The following is a 20,327-nucleotide window of genomic DNA, read 5'->3' as shown; positions in this document are numbered from 1 at the left end:
TTTTAATGTGGTTACTTAGAAGGAATAGATGCCTACAAAAGTAAATAATACATCAATACTTGTCAGAATCACCTAGCATAGGGAAGTGGGGAGGGAGGATCTGGGTGGAATTGGGGAAGAGAAATACATGATCAAGAAAAATTGTATGACAATTTTCAATAAAAAAAGAATCATATAACAGTAATGATATTGAGGGAAAAAATGGTGGGAAATGGAACTATTTCTGATATTTCCGTAAGGTAAAAGTTATGTTTTCAAGTGAGGCGGCACACGGCAGAGATTGCTAAGAGTTTGATGACAGCTCAGGCTACATTAACGAGTATTATGTAAACTAGGGTGACAAAGCAAGACGCTGTCTGGAAAAAAAAGTTGGAGAAGAAAAAAAGAACTACATCTCTTGCTATGGAAAAATTTAATTGTATTTTCACCCGTAAAGAGAAAAACAAAGTCTCCGATAGCAGAGGATGGTTTCGATCCATCGACCTCTGGGTTATGGGCCCAGCACGCTTCCGCTGCGCCACTCTGCTACCTACTGGTAGACCATGCTTGTATTACCATAGAAGACCTTACCTGCTTACAGCCTCAAATTCTGAACGCCCTCTACTGTAAGTGGGGGAAATTGCCTCTGTCCCTGGTATGTCTTCTTATTGGTTGACTCCTTTAGAGAGCATTTCCATTGGTTGCTGGGTTAACCAATAAACGCACGGGACGGAGTGAGGCGGGAGCCTATCGCGCAGGCGTTTGTTGGGACACGCCGACCAGACGTTTCTCTGTTACCTTGATTCTTCCAAGCGAAGAGCGGTTGAGTGGTCTCCATTGTTCAGGATTAAGCGAGCCATGAGGTAAGTAGACAGGGTGCTTGAAAGTTCCTGCCGTAGCCTCGAGGGATGGGGGGTTGGGGTTGGGGAGCAGGCTGAAATGGAGTCGGAGGAAGAAGGGCCTGTATCTGGGCGGCCGGCGGAAAGCCCGGCCTGAGGGAGTGGAGTAGGAGGAGGCTGGCCGACTCGGGGAATCGGGCCTGGAGGGGGGCCGGGCCCAGCAGGGCAGTTGTGTTGATTCCTGGGTCTCGGGGGGATGGAGGAGAGGTCTTAACGGACCAGGAAGATCACCCTCCGTGCGCAGTGAGCAGGCTGGAGCGCTGCACATTTTTCTGGTGCCTAGTGTTTGACAAATTGGACATGTCTCGTAACTGGTATGCTGTATTAATAAATGAGAAGTCACCTTACCCTGAATATTACGACCCGTGTGCCTCAGGATCGTGGGTTACTTAGTAGGGGTATGTATGTCAGGTTCTGAAACTCGTATTTTCCTGATGTGAGCTTTGATAAAATCCTGAATTAGAAGTGGGGTGTGGTGGCTCAGGATGCAGTCTTGGGGTGGGGGAGGTAACGCAGGAGATACATGAGACTCCGTTTCAAAAACAGAAGAAAAAAACAGTCCAGAATTAGGATGTCATGAGAGTGGGACTGGACATCATTTGGAATCGGGGAGAAGTGAGCATGATATATCTGTCGACTTCAGTAGTTGGAGGGGGGTCAGGGTAAGTCACATTGAAATAACATTGATGGTGTGATGGAGACCTTTTTCAGCAACATGAGAGTAAAATGTATGTACTTTTAGGGGTGACAGAGGACGTGGTCGTGGTGGGCGCTTTGGTTCCAGAGGAGGTCCTGGAGGAGGGTGAGTGTGGCTGTTCACGTCTTTGCCTTGGTTTGTTTCAGTAGATAGGAGTTTGGAGTAGATTGTTCTGTTTGATTTTGTGAAAGCCACTCGAAGCATTTCTTTTCCTCATGTCCTGCAAAGTGAATTTGGCCTTTTGCTAAGAATGATGCAGCTTAGAAATGCCTGAATTCTTAAGACAGAATTCTCTTGCTTGCTTTCTGCCTGAATAATTTTGGATTGTTTTCATGTTTCAGGTTCAGGCCTTTTGTGCCCCACATCCCCTTTGATTTCTATTTGGTGAGTATTTTGGCTTTGGAGGACTTGGCTGGCTACTGCTCACTTACAGGTGTAGAAGCCCAGAATCCTTGTTAATGACGTTAGGTACTGTTTGGAGTAGGATTCAAGAATGGATCTGTTCTTTGAGAGTGGGTCTTCTTCTGTATGATTGGCTGGCCTGGAACTCTATGTATACCAAGCTGACTGCAAATTCATCATCTTCCTGCCTCAGCCTCCTGAATGCTAGAATTACAGGCATTCATCTGCTGTAAGTTTTTTTTTTTTTTTTTTTAAAGATTTATTCATTTATTTTATGCATGAGTACACTGTAGCTGTCTTCAGACACACCAGAAGAGGGCATCAGATCCCTTTACAGATGGTTGTGAGCCACCATGTGGTTGCTGGGAATTGAGCTCAGGACCTCTAGAAGAGCAGTCAGTGCTCTTAACCGCTGAGCCATCTCTCCAGCCCCCCTGCTATAAGTTTTTATTTTCTTAGTTTGAGTGCTAGAGATGTGAACATGCTACATGTATACCCCACTCCCTGGTTTTATTTTATTATTGTATTTATTATATATTGCAATCTACTTAGAGCTATATCTACAGGTCTAACATGGCTCTAGCAGAGGACACAAGTTTTTCCTGGTTCTTACATCGTACATAGTGCACATCTGTCTGTAACTCTGATTTCCAAGGATCTTACATCTCTGTTGACTTCTACAGGCTTTTGCACACAGGATGCATATACACACACTTTGGCACTCGCATATACATAAATAAATATTAAAAACAAGCCAATTCACCAGCCCAGCCAGTCTTAAAGAGAATGAAGTCCTTTTGTGATACCAGCAATGGAAACCCCAGCAATAGGACCATGGTTAGTGTTCAGGGCCAGCCTGGGCTACAAATGAACCGTCTCAATAAGAACAAAACTTAGAAAAGAGTGTAAGCAAGGCAGGGAAGATACTTTCTTTACAGTTTGATTGTAATATTTGTCTAGAAAATACCTTTTTTAAAAAAATTATTTTTAGGACTTATTTATTTACTTTGAGACATTGCGTGTGTGTGTGTGTGTGTATGTATGTATGTATGTATGTATGTATGTATGTATGTAAAACCTTGGCTGGCCTGGAACTCAGAGATCTGCCTGCCTCTGCCTCCAGAGTGCTCAATGTGTGTATTATAATACATGGTAGATTATAATTAGTTTCTTTCTTTCTTCATTTATGCTTGGATTTTTAGACAGGGCTTTTCTCTGTAGCCACTTGCCTCTGCCTCCTGAGTGTGTGCCACCATTGCCATCTGGCTTTTTTTTTTTTTTTTTAATTTTGTGTATGTATAAAGTGCTTGCCTATATATATATATGTTCACCACATGCATGCTTGGTATCTTTGGAGGATAGAAGAGGTTTGTCAGAGGTTGTGAGCTACCATGGGCGTGCTAGGGATCAGTCTGGTTCCTCTGCAACAGTAGTAAACACTCTTACTGCTGTTGTGCGCTCTCTCTCTCTCTCTCTCTCTCTCTCTCTCTCTCTCTGTGTGTGTGTGTGTGTGTGTGTGTGTGTGTGTGTGAGAGAGAGAGAGAGAGAGAGAGAGAGAGAACACAGGGTTTCTTTGTGTAGCCTTTGCCTGTTCTGGAACTCACTCTGTAGACCAGGCTGGCCTTGAACTAACAGAGATCTGCCTTGCCTCTGTCGATGAGGTAGCAATGAGGGCCACCACCACCCGGCCTTTATCTGTTTTAATGTAAAAGTGATGAGCACTCTGGCTGCTGTTGTAGCTTCCTTGTAGAGTGCTTGCCTGGCCTGCATAGACCAGAGTATTTCATATGTCAGGGTGGACTACACACCTATAATCCAAGTCCAGAAGAAGAAGAGGCAGGAGGATAAGATTCAGTTATCCTCAGCTACCTAGCAAGTTCAGGTCAGCCTGCGATTTATATAAGACCTGTTTCAAAAAGAAAATAATAATAGCAGAAAAATAAGGTTTGTATTTGGACTTGAACATCTGAAGGACTTAAAAACAAGTGTTGTAAGGTGTACTGGCTTTAAAATGGAGTAGATGGGAAAAATAGAATTAAATGTAGAATTTTCTGGGGTTTTTATTTTTTTAATTCTAAAGATTTATGTGTGTGTGTGTCTGTCTGTATGTGCACCACACACATGCATAGTACTAGTGGAAAGCTGAAGAGGGGGTCTTGGAACTGTACTTACTGGTGGATGTGAGACTCATGTTGTTGCTGGCAACTGAACCTGGGCCTTCCAGGAACAGCCCATGCTTTTTAACTGCTAAGTCATCTCTCCAGTGCCAATTATTATTATTACTCTTTATGATATATTTTCATTTTATGTACTTTGGTGTTTTGCCTCATGTGTGTCTGTGTGAAGGTGTTAGATCCTCTGAAAGTGAAATTACAGAGAGCTGTGAGCTGCCACATGGGCACTGGGAGTTGAACCTGGTTCCTCTGCAAAAGCAGTCAGAGCCATCTCTCCAGTCCCTCTAGTTTATGTTTTAAAAAGTGCTTTTTATTACATTTATTACTACATGTACACCACAGCAAATGTGTGGTGATCAGACTTGCAGGAATGGTGTTCTGAGTGGGTCCCAGAATTAATGACTCAGGGCCTTTGCTGCCAAGCCATCTCACTGGGTCCTGTTTATATCTTTTTGAGACCAGATCTCATGAAGCTGGTTTTGAACTGTTGGTTCTCCTGTCTCTTTCCTCAAAGAGCTGAGATCACAGCTGGGATTACAAGGGCATAACATTTTTGTTTCCTTTTGTAATATCGGGGAAAAGGTCTCTTGTGCATTTTTCTTAATTTTCTCTTTTCAAGACAGGGTTTCTCTGCTTAGGACTGGCTGTCCAGGGCTGAACTTAATTCTATAGACAAGGCTGGCCTCAAACTCACAGAGATCTTTTTTTTTTTTTTTTTTTTTTTTAAGATTTATTTATGTAGCTTATGTATATCAGTGTCCTGTCTGAACATATGTTTACATTACCAGAAGAGGGAAGCAGATCATTATAGATGGTTGTGAGCCACCATGTGGTTATTCAGAATTGAATTCAAGGACTTCTGGAGGGAGCCAATGCACTTAAACCACTGAGCCATCTCTTCAGTCCCTCTTCTATGAATTATTTTTGGTAAATAACATAATTTACTTTCTGGTTTAGTGTGAAATGGCTTTTCCCCGGGTCAAACCAGCACCTGATGAGACCTCCTTCAGTGAAGCCTTGTTGAAGAGGAATCAAGACCTTGCCCCCAATTCTGCTGAGCAGGTATGTGCTGTCCATGGGCTGTGTTAAAAGTTCAGAGTTAAAGAACTGTTACTCCATCTGGTTAGGGAGAGTCTGTCTTGCTGGGGACTGTAAGCCAGTAGTAGACACTTGAGGCCCTAGGTGTGATTCTCATCAAGAGCCGTTAGAGCCCAAACTCCTCTGGGTGTGTAATTATTCATCTCCCTCCTTGTTGTAGGTGGAGAGTCTGGTGATGATGATGCAGATGTTGTGTGTCATTTTTGGCTTTAGGGTATTTTTGCTTTGTGATGTTTTTAGGCTTCTATCCTTTCTTTGGTGACAAAAATAAACAATGTGATTGACAACTTGATTGTGGCTCCAGGGACATTTGAAGTGGTGAGTTTTTGATTTAATCCCAAGAACGGGCACCCTTGGTGGTATGGAAATTTCCTTGGCTCTTGCCTGTTAATATTTCAGTTGTCTGTTATTCAAATCAAAGCCTAAAATGGAAAAGTACAGAGAATTCTGGAAAATTCCTGATCTTGAGGACAAGATTGTATCACTGGTCAGCTAACCATGCCCAGGTTTCTGGTTATCTGGGGGTGTGATTTCAGCATGGCTGCTTCCAAATCTGGGTATTAAGAAGCAGCTGAAGTGGTTCTATGAGGACTCAGCACCTTTATTTTTCTAAACGTCTCTGAAATCCCTTTCAATAGCAAATTGAAGAAGTCCGACAGGTAGGATCATATAAAAAGGGGACAATGACTACAGGACACAATGTGGCTGACCTGGTGGTAATACTAAAGATTCTGCCAACATGTAAGTATATTTCTTATCTTTCTCCGTTGGGGATGGGGCTCAGGGCCTTGGGCATGTTAGCTTGTCATGGAATGCCTGAAAGCACAGGACCTCTGTTGGTTCGAGTTTATTACTGAATATGTAGTGGCCATAGCAGTTGGTCTTATAATCAGTCAGGTCAGTGTAGGTCAAAGGTTAACAGGAGTCTCAGCCCACTCTTTTTCTTTTCCTTCAAAGATTTAATAGATTTATTTCTATTAGTGTTATGGGTATATGTATGTATGCGTACCATGTACATGTCTTGGGCTTATAGAGGTTAGAAGAGGGCTTTGGATCTCCTGGAACTGGAGATATAGATGGTTGCGAACCACCAAATGGATGTTGGGAACTAAATCCAGGTCCTCTACAAGAGGAACACGTGCTCTTAACCTCTGAAGCAATTCTCCAGCCACTCCAGCCCACTTTCCTCAGCATTGAGATTAGATTTAGGGCTAGTAATAATTGTAGCCCAGATTCATTTATGTATTTCATCATTATTTGTGCGTGAATGTGTGGAAGGAAAATAGCAGATTTATTATTTATTTATGGTTGGTTTGCTTTGAAACAAGGTCTCACTATGGAGCCCTAGCTGTCCCCCAGCTTGCAGAGATCTGCTTGTCTCTGCCCTCTGAGTGTTGTTATTAGAGGTGTACACCATCACTTCAGGCTCTTTGCTGGTGGTGGTGTTGGTGGTGGTGTACATGTGTAAGGTATGGGGGCACATACCTTTAGTTAGTCCCAGCACTCGGGAGAGAGAGTCAGCCAAATATCCTAGTTTGAGGCCATGGTTACACAGGAAAACCTGGTCTCAACAAAGAAAAAGAAAACAAGGTGTGCATACCTGAGGATTCTTGTTCCCCGAGTCTCAATCTGTCCAGGCTTTCATTGCCCTGGCAAGAGCATTCATTGTAGCTTCATTCGGTGTGTGGTAGAACTAGAGACGCCAAGCTGTTTCCCAATAGGGAAATGTACAGAGATGCATCCCTGTAACACTCTTCTGTCCTTTTTCTCCAATGCAGTGGAAGCTGTTGCCGCCCTTGGGAACAAAGTTGTGGAAAGCCTGAGGGCACAGGATCCCTCAGAAGGTTTGACTTTGAATTTGTTGCTAAATATGTATGTAGTGGCCACAGCAGCTGGTCTGACAGTCAGGTCGGTGTAGGTCTCAGGTATTTAGTTTATTTTCTTTTTTATGAAAGGTGGGTTATGAGACAGACTTACTTGATAGCCCAGGCTGGCCTCAAATTACATTCCTCCTACCTCAGCCTCCCAAGTGCTAGGATTATAGATATGGGTGCACTACTGAACTCTTGATTTCTTGTGTTAAAGCTCTATAATTCAGAAATAACCCTCGGCTTAAAGATGTACTGCTTTTCGTTTTTATGTGTGTGGTGTTGAGATTGAACACAGCACTTCCTGCGTGCTCGGCCATCAGTCTGCCACCGAGCTTCATACTCAGGCCTGTTGTTGCTTTAGGTCTTGGTTCTCTCTTCCCTACCCTTTTCCTGTAGTCAGGTTGGTCTCCTTGCTGCCTCTTTTCCATGTTCTGGTGTCCACGCTCTTATTGATGCTTTTTGGTACATGGTTATTAATCCCAGCACTTGGAAGCCTAAGCAGGAGGATCTGAAGTCTGGGACCAGCCTTCAATATGTATACATACATGTCCAACTTGTCTCAAAAACTAAATAGCCCACTGCCAGAAAACTGGCCTGTTTAACCATATGTGGCACACTATAACCCCCGCATTTGAAAACCGGGGGTTGGTAATTTAAGGCCAGCCTGAACTATATAAGTAGTAAGACCTTATGTCACAAAACAAAATGAAGGATGGGTTGATACAGCTTACTTGGTAGAGTATGTTGTGCGTGTGTGTGTGTGTGCGTGTGTGTGTGTGTGTGTGCGTGTGTGCGTGTGTGTAGTTCTGAGATGTGTATCAGTATTACATAAACCAGCTTTGCTGGCACATGCCTTTACTCAGGACTGGTGAGTGGAGGAAGGAGGATCAGGAGTTCAAAGTCACCTTGGCTTCATAATGTGTTGGGAGACAGCCTGAGCTACATGAGATCTTGTCTCAAAAGCTAGATGGCTCAGTGGGGGAATGTGCTTGCCACCAAGCCTGATGACTTGAATTCATTCCGTGGGACCTACATGGTGGAAGGAGAGAACTGATTCCTAAAGGTTGTCGTTTGGCCTTTCTATAGGAGTGTGAGTGTTCCACTCTCACGTGCTCTAAAGATAATATAGTTTTTAAAAAAATCAAAACAGGACAAATATGTTTTACATCTTGATTATTTTGTTCTTTTAGTCTTGACCATGCTGACTAATGAAACTGGCTTTGAAATTAGCTCTTCTGATGCTACGGTGAAAATTCTCATTACAACAGTGCCACCTAATCTCCGGAAACTGGACCCGGAACTCCATTGTGAGTCGCCCTCTTTCCCCATTGCTGAGAGTTATTAGGGTGGGGGTGGAGTGGGGGCAAAACTAGTTGATAGCCAAAGCTTTGAAGCTCTCTAGAAATTTCTGTATTTTTTGTCCACTGTAAAGGAGTTTAACTTCCCTGTAATTTGTAGTTAATTTTACCAGCTTCCTAGTGGATTTTCTGTTGCGGGAGTTTTTGCTATGCCACAGATGGCACTCCTGCACCTGCCAGGAGCTATCTTTTGGATCCACAAATGAAAGACACAGACACACACACATTAGCCTATTTTTATAATGCCTTGGCTGCCTCAAAGGCTGGGCACTCCTAAACCTTCCCCTGATGCCCCAGGCCCAAACGGGAAAGTGTCCAGTGACCACTCACCCGAAATCTCACATGGCTGGTTGGCTTTATTCTCTCCATTCCTTTCCCTGGTTCCTCTGTGTCCTACATGAGCAGCTCTTAATTATCCTGCCCCATGCCCAGCCTTTGGCTGTTGGCATTTTTACTGATTGATCAAAAACCAATTGGGGACAAGGATCTTAAGTGTGTGGACATGAAGATTCCCCACCGAATCAAAGCATAGAGCCAATCTCCAACATTTTCAAAGTCTAAAAGGATTACAGAAGAAACAAAAATTGAAGAAAAGATAAAAAGTAAAAGCTTATATAAATGTGAAGGGAAATAGATTACTGGAAAAGATAAGTGTGTTCCAGGGTTGGGGATTTAGCTCAGTGGTAGAGCGCTTGCCTAGCAAGCACAAGGCCCTGGGTTCGGTCCCCAGCTCCGAAAAAAAAAAAGATAAGTGTGTTCCCTGTTGCATATTTGGCTGAGGAGGAACAACAGTGTTTGGACAAAAGGCTTGCTACCTTAGCCTTGCCACATTTCTGGATGGGTATTGATTGGGATTGAATATATTGCACACATAAAAGGCAAGTTTTTTATCCTGTTGTACTTGTTTTCAGTGGACATCAAGGTGTTGCAGAGCGCTTTAGCGGCCATCCGGCATGCCCGCTGGTTTGAAGAAAATGCTTCTCAGTCCACGTGAGTCTCATTTATATAAAATAATCTTTCCTGAGGAGTGTAATGATTCTGGCCTGTAACCCAACAACCATGAATAACAGTACAGGCCCTTACTTTCTCTGACAGAACTATTTCAGATGTGATGTTTGACTTTTACCTAAAATAAGATTGAAGGAGGATATGTGTGTGTGTATGTGTGTATGTGTGTATATATATATGTGTGTGTGTGTGTGTGTGTGTATGTATACATAATGTATGCACATATGCACATATATACATGCATATATTTTACTTTGTTGTGTGTGCATGCAGGCATGTATATGTCATTGTCATTTGTAGTCTGAGCACAGCTTTAAGGAGTTCTCTTCTGTGAGTCTTAGGGATTGAATTCAGGTTTGTCAGACTTACAGTACAAATGCCTTTCTCTGCTGAGCCAGCTGGTAGGTACCGTGTATATAGTACAGCTTTGACTCCTAACTTTTGTAGAAATATCAATATGTTGTGATTTATAATCCCTGGGTCTCTTATTCAGAGTTAAAGTTCTCATCAGATTGCTAAAGGACTTACGGATTCGTTTTCCTGGTTTTGAGCCTCTCACACCCTGGATCCTTGACCTACTTGTAAGTAAAAAGGGAAGGTTGAGGGTGTAGCCTGTGTATAGTGCTTTTCTAGTATGTGAGAGTTCAATTGCCAGCACTGCACAAAGGAACAAGGGTGCACTGTGGTCACTCTTCCTCTAGATTTCTCTCTTTTTTGAAATGGTGTTTCCTTTATGTAGCCCTGGCCTTGTGGAGCTTACTTTGTAGACTAGGCTGGCCTTAGACTCTGGTCTGCCTTTGCCTCCATAGTACTGGAATTAAGGGTGTGCGCAAACACATGGAGCTGGAGTACTGGATTTTTTTTTTTTTTTTTAAAGGATTTATTTATTTTATGTATGTGAGCACACTGTCTTCAGACACACCAGAAGAGGGCATCAGATCCCATTACAGATGGCTGTGAGCCACCATGTGGTTGCTGGGAATTGAACTCAGGACCTTTGGAAGAGCAGTCAGTGCTCTTAACTGCTGAGCCATCTCTCCAGCCTGGAGCTGGATTACTCTTTTTTTTTTTTTTTTTTTTTCTCGGAGCTGGGGATCGAACCCAGGGCCTTGCGCTTCCTAGGCAAGCACTCTACCACTGAGCTAAATCCCCAACCCCTGGATTACTCTTTTTTTTTTTTTAAAGATTTATTCATTTATTATATATAAGTACACTGTCGCTGTCGTCAGACACACCAGAAGAGGGCATCGGATCTCCTTACAGATGGTTGTGAGCCACCATGTGGTTGCTGGGAATTGAACTCAGGACCTCTGGAAGAGCAGTCGGGTGCTCTTAACCGCTGAGCCATCTCTCCAGCCCCCTGAATTACTCTTAAACCTACCAACGTTTAAGAAATTCAGTGAAGCTTAAGGGAAATTTTGGTTAATCTTAGAGCGGCAGAGTTAGAGGACAGCAGGGTTACTTAGGGAGACAGAAGGGTTTAGTGTGTGAAGTCTCCTGCTTCACTGAGGCTTTAATACTCACGTAGCAGTTACTGCTGTCAGCTCGTTACTGCTAGTTTTCCTCATGACTTGAAGTTTTAGTGTGTTTGAATATGGAATTGCCAGACGGTAGCATGCCTACCAGACTTACTCTCTTCCAGGGGCACTATGCTGTAATGAACAACCCCACCAGACAGCCTTTGGCCCTGAACGTGGCTTACAGGTATAACATGCTTCTCTGGGTTTTGGTTATAAGCTGTTTTGGATGCTTTCTAAGTGTTTTTGTGTTTCAGGCGCTGCTTGCAGATTCTGGCTGCAGGACTGTTCCTGCCAGGGTCAGTGGGCATCACTGACCCCTGTGAGAGTGGCAACTTCAGGGTACACACAGTTATGACCCTAGAACAGCAGGTATTAAGACAACCATGAAATAAGTGAGGTTCTGGCTAGAAGGCCAAGGATGTCAGTCATGTGTAGTCTGTTTATTTTGGCTCATGTTTTTCCTCCTTATTCTTCAGGATATGGTCTGCTACACAGCTCAGACTCTGGTTCGAATTCTCTCCCACGGAGGCTTTAGGAAGATCCTTGGGCAGGAGGGGGACGCCAGCTGTAAGTTCTCTGTGGTGTGGTCCAGGGGTTCTGTCTATAGAGAAGCTGTATCTTAAGGTTGTCTTTTTTTTTTTTTTGGTTTTTTTTTTTTCGGAGCTGGGGACCGAACCTAGGGCCTTGCGCTTCCTAGGCAAGCGCTCTACCACTGAGCTAAATCCCCAACCCCTTAAGGTTGTCTTAATATTAATGAATATAGCTTATTTTGTTTACTGGGCTATTTCCATGAAGTGGGTTTTATCCCTGTCTCTTCTAGATCTTGCTTCTGAAATATCTACCTGGGATGGAGTGATTGTGACACCTTCAGAAAAGGCCTATGAAAAGCCGCCTGAGAAGAAGGAGGGAGAGGAAGAGGAAGAGAACACAGAAGAGCCGCCTCAGGGAGAAGAAGAAGAAAGCATGGAGACTCAGGAGTGACCTTCCCCAAGGGAAAATGAGCCTGAGCCAGCCACCACGGGGCTTCAGATGGTGGCATTTCTGTGGTACAGGGAGATAGCAGGAAGGAAAACAGACTGTAAAGAAAATGTTATTCTAGTGTTTTGATAGTGGCCAAGCAGCTAGAAGTCTCCCATTTGTGACCGCATATGCCATCCGTCCATCTGTAATGAAGCAGATGCCACACATTCCCAATATTTAAACCTAACCACTCCCAACCAGTACCTTTTGTTGAAATGTTGTAAACTGTTGTTGAGTGTCTGGGGATTTTTTTTTTTTTTTCTAAGAAAAATGATTAAAGTACTTCCTACTAGGGCTTTTGGTTTTGTTTTTCTTCAGTATGTAGCAACCACTTCTGCCTTCTATATACTTCATTAGAATTCAAGTTGAGTCCTTTATTATAAACATTGAGATTGCTGTTTCAAATTATATAAATTAAAAGTAATGGACTCCTGGAATAACATTTAAGCATGTGATGGTTGATTTTCATGTCAGCTTGGCCTGAAATACCTGAATTTTCTGATTAACCCTAAGTGTGAATGAAAACATCCTGTGAGCTCAGTGCTTGGGTAGAATAAAGGGATAAAAGGAAGCAGGCAGAGGACAGCATTCCCTTCTCAGAAGAGTACTTTCATGTCTCAAAATACGCCCCAAAACATGGGTCAAGGTGAACCCTTTGAAACCACAATACAATATTCTTTTTTGTTAAAATAACCATTGCAAGCATTTATTAATAATGCTGAGTAATAATATTATCATAGTCAAGCCAGGGTGGTCAAGAGGATAAATTATTTATCTTGACTTTACCTAAGTCTGTAATTGTAAACAAAATTAAGTTACAGGTAAACTTTGCCCAGGCCCAAGTAATAAGAGTAACAGTATGGTTAACACTGGCTAACTAGGCCTCGAAATGGTAGCACTTAAATATGTAACTTTTAATTTTTTATTTTATGAGAATGGATGTTTTACTCCATGAATGTCTGCAACATGTGTGTGTATGTGTGCTACACCTAGAAAGGCCAGACAAGGGTATTGGATTCACCTGGAATCACCATGTGGGTGCTAGGAACTGAACTCCATCTGGAAGAACCACCAGTGCTCTTTTTTTTTTTCTTTTTTCTTTTTTTCGGAGCTGGGGACCGAACCCAGGGCCTTGCGTTTGCTAGGCAAGCGCTCTACCACTGAGCTAAATCCCCAACCCCACCACCAGTGCTCTTAACCATTGACCTATCCCTCTAGCCCTTAAAACACGTAGTAGCCTAAACACAATCACAAAAGCTTAGGGGCTCTTAGCTATCAAGGCTCTGCCCTTGACCTTGGATTCTCATGTTATTTGTCATGCTCTCCTTGGGCAGGAATGAAGGCAATAGTTGTGATACTTGTTAATAGGAACTAACCTAAACACTAAAAATGTGTAAGATGATTCTGGGAAGGTTATTACCTTCTGAGAGGAACTGTGGTGAGGCAGAGAGGGAGAAGTAGTGTACTTTCTGCAATAAATCTCTGGTGTCTTCCCAAATTTTCTAGCACATGATGCCTAATTTACTTAACATTCTTTGGGAGAAAATGTACAAAGGCTTGAGCCAGGCACCCTGACACATGCCTATTATGATCCCAGCATTCAGGAGGCTAAGGCAAGAAAATATGTTTGAGGCCAGCCTGCCTTACATATTGAGACCTTGTCTCAAGAAACAAAACAAAAGGTAGAGGCTCATTCTTGGAAGGACACTGTAATGGAGGTTCTTTAGGAATAGTCCTGCTGTATGCATATTTCTTGAGGCTGCTACATGAATGAGTACATAGTGCAAACAAATCAAAGGTCTACGGAGACTTTGCTGGAATCTTCTGTCTACCAAGACAAAGCCGTTGGAGAATAGTACTGTATACTCTGGTCACAGGTCCAGGCTTATTTGCTTGGAGAACCAGGAGGGTAAACTCCTGAATCCAGCATGGCTCTCCTGCGGGCTGTTTCCTTGGCCACACTGTGGTTTAACCGCCTTAGTCGTTCCTATAAGACAGGAAGATAGGAAATCTAATGCCTGCTGTAAAAGGTTTTAACTGAGTCAGGTAAGGGTGAGTCAAGAAAGGGCTGACTTCGGGGTTGGGGATTTAGCTCAGTGGTAGAGCGCTTGCCTAGCAAGCGCAAGGCCCTGGGTTCGGTCCCCAGCTCTGGAAAAAAAAAAAAAAAAAAAAAGGGCTGACTTCCCCTCTTCCCCCAGACCCCAGATTGTGTCTTCCTTCTGTGTAGCCCTGGAACTTGCTCTGTAGACCTCAGACTCAGATATTTGCAAGCTTCTACCTCCAGCTGGCTACACACCTGGCTGGTTCTTTTCAAGCCAGCCTTTTAAATAAAACCCATAAATGACAGCCACTAGAAATGAAGAATTGAGTCTAGTATGCAGGAGGCCCTAAGTTTGAGGCCCAGTATTGGGGGTGGGGTAGTATGGACTTCTATCGTCAGATCAGTTAATACCACTCTTTCCCCCTGAGTTGCTTTCACTGTGTTGAAGACATAAAGCAGGATAAAGAACTAAAGAACTCAATTTTTTTTTTTTTTTGAGAGAGGGTTATGCCCAAAGTTCAAGCCACCCTTCTTGCCTTAGCCTACCAAATGCTGAAATTACAGCATGCAATACCATGCTCTGTCGGAATTTTTTTTTTTTTTTTTTACCTGTGCATTCTGTAAAATATTGTTGACCAAGACAACTCGCCGCCTGGCATTAAGCAGCTTCTTAACATAGGGGTCCAGATCCAGGGCCACCTTCTGATCCTCATTGATCCGGCACAGTTCTGGGAAGAGGAAATGTGCAACCAACATCTAATGGCTCATTTTTTTGTTCTTAGGGAACGTAAGAGAGGAATGGGATGAAAAATACTCTTGCAGCCTTGTGCGCTCCACACCTTCCCTTCTTCCATTCTGTCCTAAAATATCCTCGGAGTCCGTGGGTAGTTCTGATATTGAGAAGCAAGTGACAGAAACCTAGCCTAACCTGGGAAAACAGTTCCTGAAAGCGAGATCAGGGATTCTAGGTATTTTGGGTGCTCACTCACCTGTAGCTAGGTTGTCAATTTGTTCCCGGAGCTCTACTTGGCTTTCTCTGCAAAGTGGTACAAAAGCCTACAAACGGTCAGTGACTGGAACGCGGGAAACCAATTCTACTTATTCCCCAAATACTGAGGCAAGCCAACCTTAACTTAAAGGCCTCGCCCAGGCCCTTCCGTCTCTTTACCCAGTCTCAACAGCAGTGTCTCAAGAACGTCTCTAATCTTTTCGGGGCCCCGCCCCTACAAAGCCAGTTCCGAAGGCCCCGCCCCCAGTAACCCGGTCTGGCACCTGACCGCGTGCACGTGAGAGTCGAGTTGCTGCACAGCAGGTCGCAGGAACTCCAGGAGCCCCTCGGCAAAGAGGTCGCGGCCTGTGGGCCCCGCCACTGGGGTCCCGGCCCCAGACACGGCAGCGGAACCAGCCGCGGCCATCGCGAACTGCCCTGACGCCCTCAACCTGCCGCGAGGGCCGCCGGGAACTACAGGCCGCCGCTGTGCGCCGCGAGGGGGCGCTTAGAAACAGCCCTGACAGCAGTGGGATAGCTGGGAAATGGAGTCCTCAGTGAGCCGGGACAAGCAGGGCCGGCACCAGAGCCCCCTGGAAGTTGTAGTTCTTCCATGGGCCTGTAGGGGGCGGGATCTAGCGTTCAGGAGCCTGCAGGAAATATTTTTCTTTTCTTCCTTCTTCTTCTTTCTTCTTTCTTTCTTTTTTTCTTTCTTCTTCTTCTTCTTCTTCTTCTTCTTCTTCTTCTTCTTCTTCTTCTTCTTCTTCTTCTTCTTCTTCTTCCTCCTCCTCCTCCTCCTCCTCCTCCTCCTCCTCCTCCTCCTCCTCCTCCTCCTCCTCCTCCTCTTCCTCTTCCTCTTCCTCCTCCTCCTCCTCCTCCTCCTCCTCCTCCCTCCTCCTCCTCCTCCTCCTCCTCCCCCTTCCTCCTCCTCCTCCTCTTCCTCCCTCCTCCTCTTCCTCCTCCTCCTCCTCCTCCTCTTCTCCTCCTCCTCCCTCCCCCTCCTCCCCCTCCTCCTCCTCCTTCTTCTTCTTCCTTCTTCTCCTCCTCCTTCTTCTCTTCCTCCTCTACCTCCTCCTCCTCTACCTCCCTCTATCTCCTCTTTTTGAGTGCATATTTATTTCATAGCCCTGGCTGTCTTGGTAATCACTATGTAAACCAGGCTGTCCTTGAATTCACTGAGGTTTGCTTGCGTCTGTCGCTTAAAGAAGTGCTCTACCACTACCGGCCTTTGTTCTTTTATTTTTAAAAGGTGAAAGAAAATAAGTACTATTGTCCACAGCCTTCCCCATGGGAATTGATGAGAAAGCCAGATTATATTCATGTTAAGAGTTCTTCTCTCTTTCTCTTCCCCTCTCACTCCCTCGTTTCCTTCTTTTCCCCCTCTATCTCCCTCTCCCACTTTTTCTTGAAGACAGGATTTCTTTGTGTGACCCTGTCTGGCCTTGAACTCCAGTGATGGATTAAAGGTGTGTCCTGCCACTGACCGGCGAGTTTCATTTCTAACAATTTTTTTTCTTTTTTCCTTTTTTTTTTCGGAGCAGAGGATTGAACCCAGGGCCTTGCACTTGCTAGGCAGGCTCTCTACCACTGAGCTAAATCCCCAACCTGAGTTTTATTTCTAAAGATTGTTATTTTTGTTAGAGAAAGTCCTGCCATGTTGCCAAGGCTAGCCTTGAACTCACAATCTCTCTTTCAGTCTTTTCAATACTGGAGTTACAGGCCTGTGTCACCATGACAGAATTTAAAGTTGAGGGTTTATTTTTTCTCTGAATTTTTTGAGGAGGGCTTGAACCCAGGGCCTTGTGAGAAAGCTAGACAAATGTTCTGCTGAGCTACATCCCACAGTTCCTTATCCCTCCCCGCCCCCTTTCACTTTGAGACAAATTTTCACTAAATTGCCAGATTGGACTTGCATTTGCTTCACAGTACACACATGCCTTGAAAATGTGTTCCTCCTGCCTCAGGTTCAGGCTTGTACCAGCTCTAAAGAAGTTTATTTGTTTTTTGATTTTATTTTGTGTATGTTCCTGTGTAGAAACCTGTGCCATGGCATATGGGTGGAGGTCAGAGGCCAATTTGTGAGAAGTCAATTCTCTCCTTCCATCATGTGAGTCCTCAACATTGAACTCGAATCTTCAGGTTTGGCAGCAGGTCCCTTAACTTTCAGAGCCATTTTGCTTGCCCTTCTTTTTTTTTTTTTTTTTTTTTTTTTTTTTTTTTTTTTGTTTTCTTTTTTGTTGTGTACATGTAGGGTGTGGATGGGCATGTACATATTGGTGCAATGGGTGCCCGGGGAAGTCAGGGGTGTGGCTTACAGGCAGTTGTAAGCTGGCTGACAAGGGTGCACAGAACCAAACCGGTTCTGTGGAAAAGCACTATGTGCTAAGCCATTGCTCCAGCCCCCTTACAGATTTACTCCTTTTTAAAATTATTACTTTAAAGCTAGGTGCAGGTGTATGTGTTCGTATGGGTGCCCGTGCATGCAGGTGCACTTGGATGTCAGAGACAAAAAGTCCCCTAGAGCTTTGAGGGCACAAGTGTTGGATTCCCTAGAGCTGGATTTAACAAGTTTCCTGATGTGGGAACTCATCTGGAGACTTGCTAGAGCAGTTAAGTACTCTTAATCACTGAGCCATCTCTTCAGCCTTCTCTCTCTCAAGAATATTTTTTTTATATATTCATTTTTTTTAAATATTTTATTTATTTATTATATGTGAGTACACTGTAGCTGTCTGCAGACACACCAGAAGAGGGCATCGGATCTCATTACAGATGGTTGTGAGCCACCATGTGGTTGCTGGGATTTGAACTCAGGACCTCAACCTCAGGTTAAGAGTAGTCGGTGCTCTTAACCACTGAGCCATCTCTCCAGCCCCCTCTCAAGAATATTTTTAATGGCATCAAGTATGCACAAAATTGTAGATGCTTTAAAAAAGAACGGATTTAAGAATGAAATCCTGATATAGACTAGGACAGGGATGGCCCTTAAGGATGTTTTTGCTACACAAAATAACACAGCCTCCAAAGAATAAACATATAGTTTCATTTATATGAATGGCCAAATTCATAGAGATAAAAATGCAAGTTGTGGCTGTGTGTGAGGACCCTTGCACAGCATGCCCGAGGCTCCAGGTTAGTTTATCAACTGCTGCTTTTATCTGTAATAGGGTCAACCGGCACACACAACCTGAAGCAGGTTGGTGCAGTCTACCCTGCTGACCCAGCTGTCCTTGTATGGTCACCCCTCCCTTCTGCTTAAGATTTCTAATCAGTTGGGTTGGTGCTGCTGGATTCCAGTGCTTCCGAGCTTTTGTGTATCTCCCGGACGCTCTGGCCCTGCCTTACTTTTGGCTCCCTCTTTGACTTCACCTTCCTACCCAAACCACAGTTAGGTTGACTTGCCTTCTGTCTTGGCTGCCTTAAGGTAGATGCATAAGGAGGCTTTGCAGGAACATTTATGTTGGTTCAGATAGCACCCAGTGCCTCTGCCTGGAGGCCATTTGCATCCCGTACTTTTGGGTGACAATGCACATTTGTGAAAGGTGCACAAGAATGATGCCCATCTTTACCTAAGCTAGGGCATTGGCATTAGACACCTTTCTTCTCTTGTCAGTCAAAAGGACAAGGATGGGGATATTCTGGGAGGCCTGAACTTTAAGGTAACCCACATTTCAGGGGAGGTGGTAAAGGAGTTGTAAATATTGGAAAATGTTAAACACAGGTCAGCGATGTAGCTTGTGGCTCCAGTTGCTTACAGATATTTCTGGAAAGCAGCCATCGGCTTGGGTGAAATCTCAGGTGGTTTCAGATTCCTGAGGGTGAGGCATGAGGATGTGGTATAGGACTTGGCAGTGCTGAGGACTCTAGACGGCTTTTATGTTTTCATTTTTATTATTTGGTCTTTTCCTTATCTGTTCCCATACCTACAGAAAAGGTGGTTCTCAACTAGTGGATGGAGACCAGGAAGGGAGGGGTACCAAAAGATTTTTTTCACAGGGGTCACCTAGCCAGCTAGAAAATATCTTTACATAACAATTCATAATAATAGCAAAAGTAGTTATGAAGTAGCGACAAAAATAATTTTATGGCTGGGGTTTAACATAACACTAACTGTATTAAAGGGTCGCAGCATTAGCCAAGTTGAGAACCATGTGCAGTGAATTTCCAGGAGATTGCACATGAGAGAGCTTTCTTATCACACTTCCAGGAAGCTTCTTTTGAATCTCTTTCCCAAGGATATTTATCTTCCTAAGGATATAGTCATGGTTAAAATAAGGCAAACCTAAATGAAATGAATCCCCTCAAAGACATCAACGATAACCTATTATGTTCTGGGTCTGTTGGGTGACTGTTGCCGTCAGCATAGATTCGTCCCACAGCTGCTCTTGGCCTGCTTCATCCCGAGGTGTCAGTCACCTTGGCCTGCTTGGCAAGACCCCATCCTTGTCTTGCCCTAGGCTTTGTGGTTAGCCAGGATCCCCGGCATGCTTGCTTGAGTCACTAGTCAGTGTGAAAAGAGCCCGTCCAGGACTGGGAACCTCCAGCCCTATCCTTACACACTCTGCCATCTCTGGTGAGCAGAGAGAAGCCAGGTGGCAACAGGTTCACGCTATTAGCAAACCTGACAAATAGACTGTGCAAACAAGACGGGCATGGTAGCATGTGCCTGTAATTCCAACATTCAGGAGGGGAAGGCAGAACCCTGGGTTTGAGGTCAGCTTAGGCTATTCAGTTTTAAATACAAAGCAGCCGGGAGAACACTACACGTCTGGATGCAGATTCCTAGTTTCCAGGGCAGCATTGGGTCGGGGAGGAAGTAAGGTATCAGAGCTCAGAGGGCAGTCATCATGAAGATGATACTTGCACATGAGGTTATTTGGGGAAATGAAAATGGAGCATAAGCTGAAGCTGAAAGCTGGGGAGGACAAGAGAGGTAGAGGCCAGATGCAGTCCTCTCCAGGTCTAGGCATTTAAGGACCCTTGCCTCCTTAGGCCTACCTTAATGCCACTCTGAATGCTGCTTGGTTGCTGGGAAAGCCGCATTAGTGTTAAAAGTCCAAGACACCTCAGGGTATAATGTGACTGGGTAGCTAGGGCTTTGTCCCTGTAGTCCTATCTCCCGCAAGGACTGTGGCAAGGACTGTGGAAATCCCCTCGTGTACTTCTCAAACAACCTGAATGGGGGAGGGGAGCTGCTTCAGCAGTTAAGTGTGGCTATTACCCATATGCAACTCCAGGTTTGGGGGATTTGGTGGCTTTCTTTTGACCCGAG

General features: G+C 44.3%; 2 protein-coding genes and 1 non-coding gene across 3 annotated transcripts; 1 reads left to right on the top strand and 2 right to left on the bottom strand.

Moving 5' to 3' along the window:
- Nucleotides 1–455: 455 nt before the first annotated feature.
- Nucleotides 456–527, bottom strand: Trnam-cau. Its single transcript has one exon. It is a non-coding gene; the product is annotated as a tRNA-Met (tRNA).
- A 199-nt stretch (nucleotides 528–726) lies between these two features.
- Ilf2 (interleukin enhancer binding factor 2) lies at nucleotides 727–12,325 on the top strand. Its single transcript, XM_032897855.1, has 14 exons — nucleotides 727–842; nucleotides 1,621–1,680; nucleotides 1,917–1,959; nucleotides 5,109–5,213; nucleotides 5,490–5,567; nucleotides 5,888–5,990; nucleotides 7,028–7,093; nucleotides 8,311–8,427; nucleotides 9,390–9,468; nucleotides 9,980–10,067; nucleotides 11,129–11,190; nucleotides 11,261–11,375; nucleotides 11,483–11,573; nucleotides 11,827–12,325. The coding sequence occupies exons 1-14, from the start codon at nucleotides 838–840 to the stop codon at nucleotides 11,985–11,987; spliced, it is 1,173 nt and encodes a 390-aa protein (XP_032753746.1). The 5' UTR covers nucleotides 727–837; the 3' UTR covers nucleotides 11,988–12,325.
- Nucleotides 12,326–13,709: 1,384 nt separating this feature from the next.
- Snapin (SNAP associated protein) lies at nucleotides 13,710–15,526 on the bottom strand. Its single transcript, XM_032897856.1, has 4 exons — nucleotides 15,340–15,526; nucleotides 15,057–15,103; nucleotides 14,677–14,795; nucleotides 13,710–14,013 (listed from the first exon to the last, which is right to left on the bottom strand). Exons 1-4 carry the CDS (start codon nucleotides 15,480–15,482, stop codon nucleotides 13,912–13,914), a joined length of 411 nt encoding a protein of 136 aa, XP_032753747.1. The 5' UTR covers nucleotides 15,483–15,526; the 3' UTR covers nucleotides 13,710–13,911.
- Between the last annotated feature and the right edge of the window lie 4,801 nt (nucleotides 15,527–20,327).

The sequence above is a fragment of the Rattus rattus genome, chromosome 3 (genome assembly GCF_011064425.1).
Source record: "Rattus rattus isolate New Zealand chromosome 3, Rrattus_CSIRO_v1, whole genome shotgun sequence".
In the NCBI taxonomy this organism is placed as follows: Eukaryota; Metazoa; Chordata; class Mammalia; order Rodentia; family Muridae; genus Rattus; species Rattus rattus.
Note: the sequence above shows the minus strand (reverse complement) of the source record. Positions and strands in the feature narration are given on the sequence as shown.

Coding starts and splice junctions, on each gene's coding strand:
- Snapin (XM_032897856.1), bottom strand. CDS start 15,482: ATGGCCGCGGCTGGTTCCGCTGCCGTGTCTGGGGCCGGGACCCCAGTG. Junction 14,796..15,056: donor AATTGACAACCTAGCTACAG/GTGAGTGAGCAC, acceptor TCCTCTTCCCAG/AACTGTGCCGGATCAATGAG. Junction 14,014..14,676: donor ATATTTTACAGAATGCACAG/GTAAAAAAAAAA, acceptor CCTGTCTTATAG/GAACGACTAAGGCGGTTAAA.
- Ilf2 (XM_032897855.1), top strand. Junction 5,214..5,489: donor CCCCCAATTCTGCTGAGCAG/GTATGTGCTGTC, acceptor TGATGTTTTTAG/GCTTCTATCCTTTCTTTGGT. Junction 11,574..11,826: donor GCAGGAGGGGGACGCCAGCT/GTAAGTTCTCTG, acceptor TGTCTCTTCTAG/ATCTTGCTTCTGAAATATCT.